The sequence below is a fragment of the Centruroides sculpturatus genome, unplaced genomic scaffold, assembly GCF_000671375.1.
Source record: "Centruroides sculpturatus isolate CEXI.00-Female unplaced genomic scaffold, Cexi_2.0 scaffold926, whole genome shotgun sequence".
Taxonomy (NCBI): Eukaryota; Metazoa; Arthropoda; class Arachnida; order Scorpiones; family Buthidae; genus Centruroides; species Centruroides sculpturatus.
Genome location: NW_019385546.1, coordinates 29296 through 49026, shown reverse-complemented (window position 1 = coordinate 49026; position 19731 = coordinate 29296). Strand labels below are relative to the sequence as shown.

The window sequence follows — 19731 nt, the reverse complement described above, 5'->3', positions numbered from 1 at the left end:
GGCATATTATGTATCATTTCAATATTAGTGTCTGATGACCCATAAGTCTGTTTACAGTACAGTAAACATTCCATTCCATTGGGTTCCATAGTCTTCAATCTATATATATATCACCGCTCACACCCAGGTAGTGTACAATATAACTCATCTAGATCAAGCAACATTGATGGTGAGATACGGATGACTAGCTGCATATTGCAAGCTGAAGCATAGGGATTTTTAAAACAGTAGAATTTTAAAAAAACATATTATTTTTTCATAACACATTGGGTTGTTTGGAAAGTAATTTTGTCTTTTTTGTACCACTAGACAAATTAATCGTATTTTTCCCGCCATTTTCATTCTAAACCATATTATCATTATATATTTTGACAGCTAGCATTTTAAGGCTTATTTGTAAAAAATTTTATTTGATTTTTGCAATTGTTTATTTTTTGTGTCCCATCAAATATGGAAGATCGAAAGCAGCATTTTCGGCATATTTTGCTCTTTTATTACCGAAAAGGTAAGAATGCTGTTCAAGCAAGAAAAAAATTGTGTGACGTGTATGGAGACGATGTATTGACAGAACGACAGTGCCAAAACTGGTTTACAAAATTCCGTTCTGGCAATTTCAATATTGAAGATGCACCATGTTCTGGATGGCAAGTTGAAGCCAATGAAAACAAAATAAAGGCACTGATTGAAGCAAACTGCCAAATAACAACATGTGAAATCACTAAGAGATTAAATTTGTCAAATTGAACTGTTTATGATTACTTGAAACAAATTGGTTTTGTTTCAAAGCTTGATATATGCGTTTCACATGCTTCTTAAAGAGATAAGCTCTCTTTGGTGGGATTTTAACGAAATTTTTTTTTTGGAGCTTTACCAGACAATTTAACAATTGATTCAAAAATGTACTGCCACTGAGTAAACTGAGTATCATCAAACAGAAAATGCGGCCAGAATTGATCAACAAAACAGATGTAGTGTTTTACCACGATAATGTCAAATTTCACACAAGTTTGGTAACTCATCAGAAACTGTTATAACTTAGATGGGACATGCTATCACACCAACCATATTAGCCAGATCGAGCACACTAAGATTATTCCTTATTCTGGTCTATACAAATTTTTTTAACTGTAAGACATTTACTTGAAATGACAATGTCAAAAATCACTTGGATCAGTTTTTTGTAAACAATGACCAAAACTTTTATGAATGTGAAATCATGCTACTACCAGAAACGATGGATCAAGATATCTATATATCAAGAACCTACATCTTTTATCCCTGCTATATCACAATCTGTATTCATATAAATTGGCAAGTTTCAAAGCATTAATAAGAAGAGCACACATGTTCATCTAACATCAATGATAGATACAAAGACTTTTGAATTTTAAAATTATGGAAAATATTGAGTTTTGGATAATGGTGTTTGAGTTGTTGTTAATATTAAGTAGGATAGAATTAAATACTGGTCCTGTTGATCGTACTCCGCCACATTCACAGATTCAATCATCGGCATCTACAGTAAAATGACGTCATTCTCCAAGCAAACATTCCTTGAAGTCAGCGAGACTAGAGGATTTTTCTCTTCAAAGTTAGACTCAAGTAAGTCTATTCCTAATGAGATTATTTCATATTTAGACAACCAATTTGATAAGCTTTTTTCGACATTAAGCAAGGTTGTTACAAGGATTGACTGGTTGGTTAATTTACATAATGAACATGATCAATGATTAACCCATTTGGAGGTTAAACTAGAAGAAATTTCCAAACTTAAAGATGACTTGAAACGGAAAAATAGTTTAATCATGCATTCAATAGATAAGGTGTCAAATGAAATGAGAAAGAAAAATATCTTAATTAAAGGTTTGACTGATGATAATTCTGATTTGAATAAGAAAGTGGAAAACCTGTTTACTAAACAGATAGATGAATCAAAATCAATTCCAACAGTTAAGATAGTGAAATTTAACCAATCAGATATTGTATTGGTGAAATTACAGTCATTTACAGACAAGAAATTAATTTGTGGTACCATTAGAAAGATAAAGGCTAATGATGCATTGAAGAATATACAAGTTTTTGATGATTTATGTTGGCATTCAAGACTGAGATGAAAGAAACTCCTGCCCTTTTTACATGATTATAGGCTGGAAGGCAGGAGAGTTTGACTAATAGCTGATGTTTTGCAGATTGGCACTGAGAGATATATTTATGACCTAGATAGAGGAGAATTATTAAAACTTGATTTTTTTAGCAGAAAATCAAATGGCTACTTCTCAAAATCTTCATTCTCTGATCCAAGGAAGTGTACAGTTGGATTGAAAGTTTCAACATGGAATTCCCAGGGTGCCTTCCTAATTAATCTGAATGATAGTGGTTTTGTTGAACATATTTGTAAAACTGATATTTTGGGACTGACCAAGACTTAGTCTACAGCTCCACTGTGTTCGAGAGTTAAAAGCATTAACTGTAGATTACCCAACTTCACTGCCTGTAACCGGCGTTCTTCTTCTCCAATACAGAAGACTTTGCAAACGTTTTCAAACCTAATGTGGTTCTTCTTCAGGCACTATGGAATTTCCTATATGAATTCAAATTTCCAGAATTAACCGTTGTTTTGGAAAATTTTTTGGAACACTGTCACATGTGACTGATGGCGTCATTGTAGACTTGCGCATTATCCGTATGTTGTTACTTTAGAGTTTTATTGAGGAAGGCTTCCCATGCTGTTGATATCTTCATTTCTTGTTTGAAGTTAATGCAGTGCTTATTCCTGAAGGTATTAAGACAAATGTATATGGCCTCTAGCCATCTGAGGTGTTCTGTGCGGACTGTGGTGTGAATAATTCTGGTTAGAGGGAATAGCGGCTCTATTTCTGGGTCGGAGGAGTATACCGCTAAGGCGGTGTTGTATCTATGATGTAGGGTGTCCACTTTGTGTTCTTTGATTCTAATTACTAAGTTGCGTTTAGTGGACCCGATGTAGAATACTTCGCTGTTGTCTCTATGATCGATGATGGGCACAGAGTATACTCCCGGAAGTCTGTTGCTGTCTGGAGCGTCTTTTCCGTTCCTAAGCCAATAGAATATTGTGGCGCACCTCCTAAATGCCAAGCGGACATTCTTTTTCTTGGCTATATGGTTGTATATGGCCTTAAGTGCCGGGTTGTATGTGATTGGTATGTACTTAACCAGGGAATCATTGGAATGAGAGGTGTTGTTGGATTGTTGTTGGAGTACCTTGTTGTTTATCTTGCATAAGACGTTGTGATAGCCATGTTGTTTAGCTATGTGCTCTATGCGTCGCATTTCAGAATTGAAAGCTGATTGTGACGAGGAATGTGAATATGCTCTTTTGATTAGTGTGTTGAATGCTGCCATCTTATACTGTGGTGGGTCACATGATGTTGCAGGTATATACAAAGGTTGAGCGGTTGGTTTATGATACACTTCTGTATTGATGGATGATCCCTCTATTTTGATGTTAATGTGTAAGAAGTGTGCTTGGGTAGGGTCGGCTTGATCTAATTCCACCGTTAATCCATAGGGATTATTGTTGATGGAGTATATTAGCATTGAGATATTTGGGATCTTCTTCCATAGAATAAGGATATCATCGATGTATCTTTTGTATAGAAGAATGTGTGGGAGTTGAGATGGTAAGAATTCCGATTAGAGTTTCCTCACCACAATCTCGCAGAGGTCTCCTGCAACTGGGCTTCCCATTGGTACACCACGTTGTTGTTCGTAAGTGACTCCGTTGAATCTGAAGAAAGAGTTGTGGCAGAGCAGATGTGACATTTCTAGGATGTCCTGTTGTAATGTGTTATCTTGGATCATGTGCATGAGCATATCTCTTATGGCAGAAATTACCGATGGGAGATTGATGGAAGGATATAAAGATTTGAAGTCCAAGACAGTTATGAATTTCGGAGGTGTCGATATGTGTTTAAGGATGTTAACTAGGTCCGCCGATCTGGTTATGGTGTGTGGGTATCCGTCCAGTTGAGGTACTAATAATCTCTGTGTAGCTTTCTCTAAATTGATAGTTGGTGTTCTGGCCTTGTCCACCACAGGTCTGAGATCCCTCCCTGGTTTGTGAGTTTTTGCAAACGCAAACATTCTGGGGTGTCAGGTGCGGCTGTAACAATGTTGGTCATTCCCAGTCATTTCGCTAGTTTAGAGCTGGCAAAGTGTTTTACCCTGGCTTGTAGGTTATTGACGGCATTGGCGGCAATGATGTTGCATTGAGTGTTGTGGATATGGTTGTCTACTAGTGTATTGGAAAATTTTCCAAAACAACGGTTAATTCCAGCCATAGATAAGTAATTCTACTGATGGAAAATCACTCATACTCTCAAAAATTCCAAGGAAGCAAAAGAACAAACAAATAAGAAATAAGGTGGAGCGCTCTCACAGATGGATGCGCACAAATAATATAACTCTCATCAGAGCAGACAAGGACAACTTGTTGGTCCTCATGAAGAGAGATACCTATAATACACTCACTCACTCACTCTATATTTTATTGGTACATTAATTGTACATGCCCTGGCCCCGCATGAAGCATTACCAGGGAACAAGTGGCCAGTATAGATTAGAATACATTGCGATTAGGTAAATTACATAAAATTAACACTTGTAGGAGGTGTACAGAAAATAAAAAATAAAAAATAAAAAGAACAAAAGAAAAAAAAAACATTTAAGATATTTACAAAGTATACATAGTTGGTAAGAAGAGCAACATATATATTTAGAAGACACGTGACAGTTCTTTCGTGTGTAGTGGTTACCTTGTAAAGATCAGGGGGCGAAATAATGCCCCAACACAGAGCGTTAGCTGTAGATCTTGGTTTTGTTAACATAATAAATTTGCTTAGCAAATTGTTTGAAGTTGTTGTAGATCTCTCTGTTTAGCCAGATATCCGATGGACTGCTTGGCCATTCTATACCCTGTTCTTCAATAAGTATCCTTAATTTGTTCCTCTCGCGTTCAAAAGCCGTACAATCATATATATAGTGCTCAGGACTGTCTTCAACATTGCATGTAGGGCAAAGATCAGAAGTCCTATTTGCGAACCTGACAAGGTAATTGGCAAACTTGCCGTGCTTGGTGAATATTTGGGTAGTGCAATAATCAGGAGTATACCAGTCTATACTAATAAATTTCTTCAAGTCCGGAATAAACCTGTGGGTTATGTGCTGCATATCGTAATCCCATGCAGTTTGCCACTGTAGTAAAGTGTCTTTCCATAAAAGTTGCCGCAGTGTTTGTTGACTAATTTTGTTATATTCAGTATTGTTGCTATCTTTCGTGGTTGCGTACTTAGCCAGAGTATCTGCTCTCTCGTTGCCTTTCAGGCCCTGATGGGCTCTGACCCAGGAAATGTATATATTGCATTTCGATTTTTTAATCAAGTTTTTAACTTTTACGGCCAGTGGATGTAGTTTGTTGCTTCTGATTAAATTATATGCAGATAGAGAGTCAGTGTATATGTCGACAGCTACATTCTCATAGGTCTGGTTGACATAGTCGATTGCTTTCCCAATAGCAAATAGTTCGGCTTGAAATACAGTACACCTATCATCCAACTGGAACGTCTGTTGAGAGATTTCTGTATTGTTGTTATATATTACAAAGCTGCATCCTACAGAGTTGTTAATACGAGACCCGTCCGTGAAAATATTGATGTTAGATGATTCACTAGTGTTGTCTATGTCGGTTGTACTTTCATTGGGAGGGAGAGATTCACGAAATGGGATAGGCCATTCAATGTCGTCATGATGTATTGTGCTTGTTGTAGTCTGGATGTTCTCACCCCACTTGATTAATTGGTACTTTTGTCTCTGAAGGATAGCAAGGTCTATGGGAGGCTTATATACAGCTGTTTATACAGAAATAAACATCAATCAAAATTACAATTATACAATAATAAAATATAAATAAATAAATAAAAGTAGTTTATCCTGTTCAGCACATAAAATTGTAACTACAAATCTCTTTCTTTTGCAACGTAACTATAAAAATTGTTTTGTAGTTGTTTTGCACAAAAGATAATCAAATTTATTTTAATTTTTTAGTTTAATTTAATTAAATTTTTAAAATTTACCAGCTTTTTAAATTTTAATTATAAGCAAGTTAACATTGGTTAAACTATCAGATTACCTAATTGATTTTCAAAACTATAACTACAGTATATCTATTACAGATATGATCATGTTGCCAGTTTTTAAGCCAAAATTTGCCAAAATTAGTGATATCTGTTACCCAATGTCATTTCTGTTAAACTAATTATTGAATTATGTATCGAAGTTGCGAAAATTAACAGAAGAGAGAGAGGGAGAAAAAAAATACACTTGCAGTACAGTACTTTTAAGAAAAATCATAACAAAAATGTAAAAAGCTCGTGCCAACCACAAGTTGGCGCCAGCATTTTACTATAAATGTCAGGTAACTATTTATAATTTTTTATGTTGGGTAGTAATGTTTTAAACATGAAAAACAATTAAATTACAGATTTTTACTGATCTATTTAGCTATTTTGAAGTAAACATTCTAATAAATTATGATTTCAACTTTTAAAAGTTTGCAAACAAATTTTTAATTAGTTATTTTTTTATTCTAATTAATAATTTCATCTTTTTATAATTGCTGAATTATTAAAATGAAAAATTAAACACTATTACATAAAAGTAGTTTATCCTGTTATTAATCTACAACCATAAAATGGTGAATGCTGGTAATCTACAACCATAAAATGGCTTCAGAATGGTGAAAAAAGCCATTTCAAAACAGATTCTGGTATACTTTCTTATTAAAGATTGAAGCATTACTTCTTGCTATCTGCAGATGGCTAAACTTGGTCAGCCATATTCATCAAATGAAATCAACAAGCAGCTAAGGAGACAAAGTCCCTGATTTTTTGACAAATTTCCTGACTTTCCATGACTTTTTCCAAACACTAATGAAAATCCCTGACTTTCCAGGTGCATAGGAACTCTGTATGAAGTTACCCTTGTACAATTTGTGCCAAATTACTTATAATGTTTTGTTAACAGCAGTCAAACCTGATAAGAAAACTTGGCCTGCTTTGGTCAGTTAAGAATATTTTTGATAGCTTGGGTTACTCCTTTTTGTTTTCAACTTGATCAGCTTCATTGTTGAGAACTCACTTAAATGCAATAATTCAAACTAAGTCAGACCAGCTGTGGAATCAGGATATATTGTCTACTTCAGCTAAATGAGTTAATTTGTTTGAAATGCGCTTGGGTTGGTGTAAAGCATACTACTTAAACTGTGAGACTAATTTTTCCACAAAAAGCCTCATTATACAACTTAGACTTAATAAATTTTGGATTCTGTTAAAGAGCTACCAGATAAATATATCAAGAGAAAAGTTTTGTAGTTATTGCAGTAGTAAAGAGAAAGAGAATCTCTTAATTCACTTGTTTGATTCTTGTCAAGTGATATATCAACTAAAATGTCTTGTACTAAAAGAAGATTTCAGGTATAATCATTTGAAAAATAAGGACATGTCAAAAATTACTTTATTTAAGATCTTCTCCTCCTTTTCTAAATCTTTAGAATTTTTGCAATAATTTATTACTATGTATATTAATTACATAACATTACTGTATATAACCAAATTGCTCTCCCATTGTAAAAAATAATTTAAATCAATAAACATTAAATTAAATTAAATTAAATTAAATATCTTCTATTCAAATTAATATTTAACTTTTTCAAATTCTCATAATGATTGAGTAATACCTTCCAAGGATCTAATTTGCTATGCTCACGTTCTGCCTCAGCTTTTAATTTCTGTTGATTTTCAGGTGTAAATTCCCCTTCAGCTAATCTCTCTCTCCATTCTTGACAAGATCGAGCAAAGAACTCATTACTAAGAGCAGATGCACTCAGCCTCACAGAATACTCAGGACCGATGACATGATCTATTGGTGGAAGAAGCTGTACTAGCCGATACTGATAGAGTGGCGGGAGACTTGCAAATGTGTGCTTATTCAAAAGTGCCTGAAATAATTTTAAAACTTTAAATAAATTTTTTCACACACATACACAAACAAACACATTAAATGTTCAAATTTAGAAAAATATCCATCCATATTTATTTAAAAGATTGTAATCATTTGCATTTATAGTAATTAATCAAATTTTCAAAACCATCTTATTTTACCTGCTGATATTTTAATTATAACAATAATATTTCTTAATGTATAGTTAAATTATTGATTAGCACTTCATACTAATATAACTATACAATACATATTAAAATTTTAATTTTTAAAATTCTAATGGTTTAAATAAACTTTTAATTACTTTAGTATATCCTTAAAAACAAAATGAGAATAATTTAAAACTTACTCTTAAATTGGTATTAACCAAAATAGAATCTGGTGTTTCCAAGTCTATACATCCTTTCTTTGTCTGTGCAATTTGAGCAGCTTCAAAAATGGAAGCAAAAAATTTATATAATCTATAATACATTTATATTTTTTAATCTTTATAAAATTTATTTTATTACAATATATAAATTTACATATACATTGCTATGGAAAATTATAACCTTACTACTAAAATGTTAAGAATTGGACTATAACAATAAGTAAAGAAATGGAGACAACGATAAAAGTTTTATAAAACTAAACAAGGAAAGGGTTAGCTGTTCGGGTCTCAATTGGAACAAAACTTGATGATTATATAGCCCTAAACACAAACAGCTCCTTGTCCAAATAATAAAACCCATTTCTAAAGTGTTTCCAAAAAATAGGTCTAACATAATTGAGTGTTTAGTTATAAGTCTGGAAGCTATCTTCTCAGAATGGCAATAACCAAGTGGATAAAGTGCTAGGCACTGGGGCTACATGATATGGATTCAATTCTTTGTGATTTTAGTTAGTTTTTTTAAATGTGTAAGATAATAATTTTATTATTTTATCATATCATTAGCATTATTATTACTATTAATATTCTTCACATTTAAAGCTTACAAAACAAGAGATTAAAAATTGTGATGTCATTTCCTGTTTAGCAAAAAAGAAGTTTCTGTAGATTTAACTGTTTTATGTTGTTAAATAGAACTTCTATTTCTTCATATTTATTTTCAGATATTTTTGCTTCATGTTACAAATGTCCACAAATAAGATTCAGATGTTACTGCATGTGAACAAAAAAAAAAAAAAAACAAGTCTGATATGAAAACAGAATATATGGCATAGTCACAGAGTATTTTTTTTAATTCTTAATGTTATGAGTATATCAAACATCACAAAGCCCAATATGTATATAGAAACATCACCAAATAATTACTGTAAATACAGTAGACCCATGATAATCCGGCACCCCCTATAATCTGACATGCCTATATGCAGCTTGGTATGCAATGGGCTAAAAAAAAATGGTACATTGTACAACAAACTTTTACTTCTGAGGAGACTGAGAGACAAGGCCCTACGCTCACATTTAGCCAATGTAAAACAAAAGAAAATTGATGAATATTTGATGCACCATAAATTTATTTGTTTATCCATTTTAAAATTAAGATCATACACAGTATGTACTGTACCTTGGAAATACTTATATACATTGTATGTAATCGATTGGCATCAATATGTTTAGTTATTATTTTTTTGCAAGTGCTATAGCATTAATGACGTTAATTTTATAATAAACCCTATGCTATCTATTGTGTTGTTTAATTCACTAAGTCCTATATTGTATATTATGTAGTACATATAGATTTGATCTTACCATTTTTATAAGTATGTAATTTGTCGGATTACAAGGTACTCCTTTTCAAAAAAGTTCTGGACTACAAAGGGTCAGTGGCAGTACTCTATAGTCCGACAAATTCGATCATCCGACACCGCCTTGCAAAACGTTTGTTGGATTACCATGAGTCTACTGTAATCAGGCTATAACTCTGCTAATTTAATGATTAATATTAAGTAATTTGATACTAGAGGTAGACATTAGGCATCATCTCTTAACTAAATTAATAATTATAATTTTAATAATTTAATAAATAATTTAGAATCATCTAGAAGAAAAGAACTGACCTGGAGCAGGGCTTGAACCCATAATCTCTGCTTACCATGCAGTGTGCTTGCCTGTTGCACCATCCAACCCCAAGTTAGCCTTTCCTTCCAGATATACTTAAATTTAGATATAAATTTAAATGTGATTAACCCCTTTTGTGGTTAATCACAACACTGGCAGTGGACGACTCCTACATCCATGGCCTAAGTACAAATCCACAATAGCAAATTTAGATGTAAGTGTATAAAGTTATATCTAAATTTAAATATATCTGGAAGTGAAGGCTAGCTTGGGGTCCATCTGGCAAAACTGGCAAGCACATCACATGGCAAGTGGAGATTGTGGGTTCAAGCACATAATGTCTACCTCTAGTAGCAAATTACTTAGTATTAATCATTAAATTAGCAGAGTTATAGCCCGATTATTTAAGGCGATCGTTTGATGATGTTAATGTTACGGACAATTTCCTTACATGCTTATGTTTGTTACATTTCAAATATAACAATACCACCATAGCTGAAAATAAATATGAAGAAATAAAAGTTTTATTTAACAATATAAATTTACAAAAATTTCTTTTTTGCTAAACAGGAAATAATGTCACAATTTTTAATCTCTTGTTTTGTAAACTTTAAACATGAGGAATAATAATAGTAATAATAATAATGCTAATAATATGGGAAAATAATAAAATAATTATGTTACACATAGGGGAAAAAAACTAAAATTGCAAAAGACCAAATCCATACCATGTAGCTCCAATGTCTAGCATCTTATCCATTCAACTATCTCCATTCCAAAAAGACATGGAACTTATAGACTTATAAGCTAAACACTCAATTTTCAGAAGCCTGTTTTTCAGAAATGCTTGAGAAATGGGACCTAGTATTTAGATAAGATGATAGTTGTGTTTAGAGCTACATGATCACCAAGTGTTGTTCAAATCAGTGACTGGAATGTCTGACCTCTTTGTAAGTAGAAATTCAATCATATCCTTTGTTATATTGTTAGATGCATCTATTACAAAAATTTGCATACTTATAAAAAAAAAACACTAATTACAATTGCTAAAAAAATATAACCTCATTTGAAATAAAACCTTTTATTTCAGTAAAATGTATCAACAGAATACGTTTTAATAATTAATTAGACTTCCATTATACTGAAACTGAAAAATTTTGTTTGGCATGCTTCTGATGAGATTGTCTGAAACTTCTTGTTCAAGATGGACCCATGCCATTTGAATAGCTGCTCTGAGCTGTTGGACTGTGCCATATTGTTGGTTACTAACATAAACTCTTCAAAATAGAATTTCAGACATTTTCTATTTGATTGAGATCTAGTGGACATGGTGAATGGAACATAACTGTGATGTTACTTGCAAACAAGTTCCTTGTACTGGCACTTGTATGGATTGAGGCATTTATTCCAGGAAATATCATTGTAATCTTCAAGGAAGGAAATTAATGCATCCTCCAACTTCCAAGTAGACCTCACTATTCATATGACAAGATACAAATGCCAGTCTGAGCTTCATCATGGAAACTGAAAGCTTCTGAACCATCAAACTGCTACCTCTGAAGTTTCTTCTTGAGATTATTGTGGGACCTTTTGTATATTGTGCCAACATGATTTGAAATGATCTGACTCATCCAGATTCCAATTTTTTCATCACTCCAGATCTTCTACAAAACTATTTTATATAAATTTGTAGGTCTAAATTGGTAAGACAAACTACAGATTTCAATATTTCCTTTTTCTTCATCAGAGAGTCTTTTACCACATGACATTTTTGTCTCAAATAACCAATTTTATATACATGTCTCATTAAACTCATAAGAAAAATCTGGAAATCAATACCTTTATTTTCAGTGAGGTTATATTTTCTCAGCAATTGTAATTAGTGGTTTTTTTATAAATATGCAAATTTTTTTATAATAGACACATCTAATAATATAACAAGGGGTATGATTGGATTTATACTTAGTTTTTTTAAAACTTTATCTTAGTCTCCATTTCTTAAGTTATTGTTAGAGTTGAATTCTCATCATTTTAGTAGTGAGATTATAATTTTCCAAAGCACTGTATTAGAAAAATAAGTAACCACTTATATAAAACATAAATAAAAATTATTCATAACACTGCTGTTAATATAAATAGAAAATATAAATGTAAAGATTAACATAATGAAAATCAGACATTTAGTTTTTGATGACAACAAAAATATTTTAAATATCAACCTAATCTGTGCATAAAATTTTACATGTTTACTCAAAATCCATTGGAGTCATAGTTTTTAACAGTTGCATGATTTCCATTAATGTTTGTAATATACAAAATTGACTTTCTGTCAGTCAAATCCATTGTAAGTTATCAAAACACAAAGATAAATGAAAATTATATGAAGAATGTTTAAGCATTTCTTATAAGATAAGGATAATATATTCATCAATTATTTTAATAGATAAACAGGAGAAAAATAATATTTTTTGGTGTTACTTTAATAAATAAAAATATAATATAACAGCAAAAGGAAACACTTATGGTAAATCAATTTACTTTCATCAGACAAAGGATGCAGCAAAACTACAGTTTAACAAAACAATCACCAAATTTTAAGAAGCCAGAAAAAGTATTTAAAACTGATGAATGCTTTTGAAATATTCCTAGTTCTGTCTTCAGATCCATCATTGACAAAAAAAAAAAAAAAAACACATTCTAAAGAGTCTATTCCTAATTGAACTCCATTCAAAAGTTTTGAAGTATATAAATCAAAAACAAACTTCTCCATTTAGTATAAGATCTATAATGTAGTCCCAAAGTTGATTAAAAAAATTGGATTACCATGGCCTATAAAGTTACTTTTAATATTTGAATAAAAAGAAGTGTTTTGATAAACTGTAACAACAATATAGAGCCATCTCTCAGGCTATTGTCTTGTATATTTATAATATATTGTTGGAAAAGTAATTTGTTGTTCAATTTATATCATTTTACTGAAATAATAATCATTTTTAGAAGTGAAGTTATAGATCAAAATGTACACTTACAGAAACACAAATACCGTTTCAAAACCCCTTTCAACTTGCTAATTCATTACAGCTTTTTTTATTGTCCACTTTTCAGTGTTTGGCTACCATTGTAAATATCATTAATGTAAATAGAATTATGTGTAGACAATAATCTTTTGCCAATAATATTAATATATTTACTGAAACTACTTGCATTTTGTTATTGCACTGTGTTCATTTATTAAAGTAAAACCAAAATACAGACTTTTCCTATTTCATTTAAGCATTTTTTGTTTTATTCAAACAGATTAAATAAAACAGTTAATTCTATTTTAGGAGCCTGGATATGATTTATTTAAAATAGATGTTTTTAGAATCCAATATTTGAATTTTTTGTTCATCACAAGCATTGTTCTATGTTCAAAAGACTTCAGAACCTAAAGATGAGGACATAATATCTCCAAAAATGTTCATTCTATAGTGGTAATTTTCCACTTTACTGCTAGAGTTTGGATGTTTTACATAAATTTCTATTACAATGTATCCAATCTTGTAACATATGAATCAATTAAATTAATATTTCTTGTTTCTACTATATTATTATTTATAGAATGTTTTGATCCAAATCAATTTAATTATTTTAAAATGAAATGACATTTAACTTTCTTGTTAAATTTAAAACTAATTTCACTGAAGTTTCCAAATGTTCTAATCTTCAAGAACTTAACTTTTAGTAATTAGATATCACCTACAAACAACTTTGTGACTGGAACAGATTGGTTCCATAAATATAAATAAATCTATACATTAACAAATGAAGAATAATCTCAGAACTTCTGGCTCACCTCCGCTTCTCTAGCATTCTAAACAGGCTAAACAGTGTAGGCAGAGATGACCTACACTTAGCAAATTATTTAATAGTTCCTTTGTCACTGAAAGTTTTAACAAAAATCCAATGCTAAAGAGACTATTAAAACAATTTGCTTACGTGTAGGTGGAAAAGAGCCTTTAAAGAAAGGTTGACTCTACTAGTGTTAATTCTGTTTCAAATGTTGTGGATGAATGTTCAGACTTCAGAATAATTTTCATATTCTGTCTTCAATTTTGTGACTTTTTTCCCCAATATTTTTTGTCCTGCAAATTTAAGAATAAATATTTTTAATATTTATTCTTAAATTTGCTAGTGTTAAACTTTTCTGATGGTTTTAATGGTTTCATTTTTTCTATTTACTATAGTGTTGTTAGTTGTGTTTGAACTATTCTCTAATTCTATTTTACTTATTTAAAAACAAATATTTTTATATTATCAATTTCTTAAATTTTTATCAAAGTTATAATATATTGTAAAGATTATCTTTAGCATTCTTTGTCTATGTTAGACAAGTGATTCCCGAGTGACTTGTTTGACCAGTGATTCCAAAACTTTCTGAGCCAACACCCCTTGGTTCCATAAACTTATCCCTTGACACCTCCAACTGTACTCCAATGCCCCTCAACCTGTTTTTCTCTCATATGAAAAAGGCTTTGAAATATTCTTAAAAAAGATTTTCTATTAACCTCACTCTGTGTCTTTACCATAAATAATAGTTTTCAGATATTGTTGTCAATATCTGAAAACTATTAAGTGCAATGTTTCTTCTTATCCATTTTAATGGAGGAAAGGAAAATGTTGTCAGTGACCCAAACCCTCACTTATAGTCATTGTTCGGTCTGCCTCCAGTGCCCCTGACACCCCCTTGCTTCTTTTTGCTCCCCCCTAGATTTACTCACTGTCCCCTGGTACAGTAGCACCTACTTTGGAAACCACTGAGTTAGACTGTCTAATAAAAAAAACTATAAAAAAATTTAAATAATAATTATTATTATTATTCAATAAGAACAGCTTGTTAAATACTTTCTATTAGATAAATGAATAAATTTTAGCTCAAAATAATAGGCTATTTTATAAATTATCGTTAATTTTTAACATGCCTTAACCATGGAAACTAAAAATGTAAGTAACTAAATAGTAAGAAAAAAAATTATCCTTTATAATAAATTTGAATTCATTCACTTGATAATTAAATTTAAATAATCAAATTTATTTAAATAAATATAAAATAAAATACTAGTAAAAATAAATCTCCAAAAATAAATTTAAATCCAAACTAAAAACCCCCTTGAAAATAGTCTCCCTTCCAAGCTAAATATTTTAGGATACCTTCAAATCAGTTATATTTAAATCACTTTAAATTTTTTAATTAGTGTTTTTATTTTCAATACTGGAAAATATAGTAAAGTGAAACCTCTATATTCGTAATACAGTAGACCCCCCTATAACGCTTAGATACGTTCCACGTTATTCGAATTTCACATTGTAAAAATCCTTAAATACATGAGCCAATCACAACCCAACAAGTGTGAAGTTTACGGACTATGGCTGTTTGAAAAGTTTTCTTCCATAAAATTAATCAATTCTAGACTAATTCGACTCAACATTTCCAAAACACGTATAATTTTTTTGAAATAATCCGTATAAACTATGCTACAAACAAAAAATTGTAGGATTACTTACTGAGTATGTACCATTCGACATCGCCATTGCTTAAGCTTGTTTTCGTCGCAGAGCAGCGCACCAAACGGTGGCCACGATTTCTGATAACTTATTTTTCTGCGAAAAATTTGTTGTCCTTTGGAGACATCATTAATACAAATAATTTTTATGGCTGTTGAATAAGAAATGTTTCTTTCACAAGAAGTGTATAAAATTACAGTGCTATATTAGACTTATGATACCTAATTTACATACTGTACAGACGATAGTAAACTCAATTTACCCGCCTAAACTCTCCATAGCATGGCGCTGGACGGCGGAAAGTAGTTCGGCTGCTTGTCCACTATTGGTCCAGATTCGACCAATCCTGTCGCGACACAAGTCAGCGACAATGTTTTATGAGTCCCTTTTAGCATCCTTATACGAATACTGTCGCAATTTTTTTTGCTACGTTATAGGAATCTCCGTTATAGTAACCCACGTTATAGGGGGGGGGGGGTCGAATGTATTTTGATAACCTTTCTTTTCCTCCATATTCATCAGTATTTTCTGTATTTGTCGTAATTTCCAACAGTGGTGCTACAATTGCACGACTGCACCAATAAGCTAGCTGTATTACATTAGTGTTGCCAATTTAGCTAATTTTTTGTTAGATTTAGTGGATTTATGAACAATCTAGCTATGCAAATTATCTAAATTATAATGGCCTATCTATTTGTATAGTGCTATCTAGCTATAAAAAAAAAATCAAACAATTTTAATGGAAACAATATGATTTGAATATTTTTATTAAAATGTCTAGCCATAAATTTGAATTTTGAGTTGGCAACACTGTTAGCTAGCTGTAGTTAATTAGTCTGCTTTGTGGGAAGTCGTGTGTGTTCTTGGTTTCTCACATTGATTATTTTCAAAAACTCAAGTTCCAATGACTCCAACAAAGTGCATTGAAGAAAAACAGCAAAAAAAGGAAAGCTGTTAAAACAATAGAGGTAGAAAAAAAATTATTTCTAAGTCTGAAAATGCACAAAGTGTTTCAAACTTAGCCAAAGAATTTAGTATGCTGAGAACTACTATATGCAGCATAATAAAAAATAAAAGAGGAAATTAAAACGGCTGATGTTGCAAAAAGTGTCAAAATCCTTGCTGCTAGGAGATCACAAACAATTGAAAACATGGAAAAGCTCTTATTGTTGTGGATTACTGAGAAGCAAATGGCTGGTGATAGTATTTCAGAAGCAATCATCTGTGAAAAATCTAAGAAATTATATGACGACCTACAGCAAAAGTCCAGGAACCAGTGGTCAGTTCATAGCAGGTAGGGCTGGTTCAAAAAATTTAAAAGATGAACAGTCATTCATTCTGTAATGGTGAGGCTTCAAGCTCAAATGCAGAAGGTGCTAAACAGTTTGTTGAAGATTTCAGCAAGTATGTATACACTGAGAAATTTAGTCCTCAACAAGTTTTTAATTGTGATGAGACAGGCCTATTTTGGAAAAAGATTCCCGAAAAGAATCTACATCACAAGAGGAAAATGCACTGCCTGGACACAAGCCAATGAAAGACAGGTTAACACTCATGCTATGTAGTAATGCTAGTGGTGACTGCAAAATCAAATCACTACTGGTGTACCATTCAGAAAACCTGAGTTTTTATAAAGATTAATGTCAAAAAAGATAACCTAAATGTGATGTGGAGGTCAACCAATAAGGCAAAACAGTCAAACAGACAGCAAAAACTATCTTGGTTACAAGACAGTTTTTCTTGAAGTGGATCCATGTGAAAGCTTATTTAGAAAGCCTTAATTTACCTGTGAAGGTCCTCTTGATTTTGGACAATGCTGCTTCTCATCCTCCAAGTTTCCAAGACCTTTTGAAGGAGGAGGATCTTAGATTTATTCAAGTTAAATATCTACCTGCTAACACAACTCCTCTAATTCAGCTGATGGATCAGCAGGTCATTGCCTGCTTTAAAAAACTGTACACTAAAGCTCTGTTTCAAAGGTGTTTTGAAGTGATGTCGGGAAGCAAACTTACACTAAGAAAATTTTGGAAAGATCATTTCAATATTCTCCACTGTGTGAGAATTATTGATAAGACATGGAAAGAAGTGTCATCCAAGATAATGATCTCAGCCTGGAAGAAACTATGGCCAGAATGTGTGCCAGAAACAGATATTTGGGGTTTTGAATCACAACCTGTTGTTGAAGAAATTGTGTGTCTGGGAAGGTCAATATGGGTTTGGATGTTGATTGTGAGGATGTAGAGGAATTGGTTGTGGAGCATGCAAGGGAACTTACCACAGAACTGTTGGAACTTCATAAAGACCAAGAAACTGAAACAATTGAGGTGATTTTGTCCAGAGAGGAAGAGTCAAGTAAAGGATCCATACCTAACATTGATATTAATTAAATGTTGACTAATTGGGTCAAAGTGCAGAATATGGTTGAAAAATGGCACCCAAATGTTGCTATAGTCAACCAAAATACAAATGCATTCAATGAAAATGTAATTGCCTACTTCAGAAAGGTTTAAAAAGCAGGCAAAAAACAGACAACACTTAACAAGTTCTTTATTAAATTGAGTGCTACTGAATCATTGGCAAAACAGACCCCATAATCATAAATGGAATTACCTGATGTTTTAATTGATGGTATGTCTTCTAAACAATAATAACCTTATTCTTCTTCCTTTTCTACCACTATACTGTATTTATTTAGTAAAATAAAGTTTTACAAACAACATAATTTTTATTCTTGTACCTTTTTTTTAGGATGGGAACAGTGTAATTGAATATCAGTTATTTATTATGAGAAAAATTGTTTCTATATTCATATCCCATATTCGTTAGGTCCTTAGGAACTAGGAACAAATTAATGACGAATATAGAGGTTCCACTGTATATATAAACATTTTAAAAAATAATACTAAAAAGTAAATAATAGAAATATAATTACCTGCACTTAACTTTTTATTTGACCTCTTCCTTGGCTAAAACAATAGTAAATACTTAATTATTAAATTATAAATTTGAATTAAAAATTACTATTAAAAATTTTTGTATATATTACAATACCTTTAAACTTAAACCAGGAATTGAAGCAAGTAACTCCCTCATTGTTTGAGGTTTTTTATGAGAAGGTTCTAATCTTTTTTCTAAATTTCCACAATCTCTATATTTATCTTCAGCTAAAAAAAGTTAAATTAAAAAGTTCTATAATTTAAAAGCTTTTATACACTTGAAAAATAATTTAGAAGTTTAATCAAATTCCAATAAAACCATTTTGGTGTAAAACTCTGCACTATGTATTCACAGATTNAGAACAACACTTACTAAGCATAAACAACATCATCCTAAATCCGCCACAGAAAGATTAACCCTTCCACGTAAAGATGGCGGACGTGGCCTGATTGACATAGTTAACCTTCACTATAAACAAATACAATCACTGAGAGTTTTTTTCTACAAGAAACAAGAAACATCACAGTTACATAAAGCAGTAACTCTAGCAGACTCAAATAACACACCATTAAACTTACACTCACAACCAGTGCTGGCCCGAAGCAAGTTTTAGGATGGAGCGAGATCCTATTGTGGCGCCCCCTTGGTCAGTAGCGTAGTGAACATAACTGGCACTCTGGAGGGGGCGCACAACACTTTATTGGCGCCCCCTCCAGAAACACATATAGTTTGTCTTGGAGACCATTTGGGTGCCCCTCTGCGAGTGGCACCCGGTGCTTGATACACCCCCTTGCACCCCCTCGCTACGCCACTGCCCCTGGTTGCCCCAAATTTTTACCCTTTAATTTTCTTTACCACTGAGGCGCCCCCTAGGACTTAGCGTTTGGAGCGGCTGCTCCTTTCGCCCTATGGTAGGGCCGGCTCTGCTCACAACATACAGACATGACACAACATATAAAAAGCATAGACAACCTTAATAGACAACATTAAGCAATCATGGGCTCAAAAGGCTCTCCATGGCAGGCATCCTTACGACCTGGCCCAGGATTTTGTTGACAAAACTGCATCAAACAGCTGGTTAGATAGGGGATGCCTCTTTGGGAAGACAAAAGGATTCATCATTGCCATACAGGATCAGATCATAAATACTAAAAACTACAGAAAACACATAC

At 32.2% G+C, this 19731-nt stretch overlaps 1 protein-coding gene across 1 annotated transcript in view; it reads right to left on the bottom strand.

The window, feature by feature from the left end:
- Window positions 1–18882, bottom strand: part of LOC111639992 (polycomb protein Asx-like) — a 67194-nt gene extending 48312 nt beyond the window's left edge. The window contains exons 1-4 of the mRNA XM_023385985.1: window positions 18674–18882; window positions 18555–18588; window positions 8384–8463; window positions 7772–8032 (exon numbers count right to left, since the gene is read on the bottom strand). Coding sequence (XP_023241753.1) covers window positions 7772–8032; window positions 8384–8463; window positions 18555–18588; window positions 18674–18715 — 417 coding nt within the window. The 5' untranslated portion in view covers window positions 18716–18882. The remainder of the gene's footprint in view (window positions 1–7771; window positions 8033–8383; window positions 8464–18554; window positions 18589–18673) is intronic.
- Window positions 18883–19731: the final 849 nt, after the last annotated feature.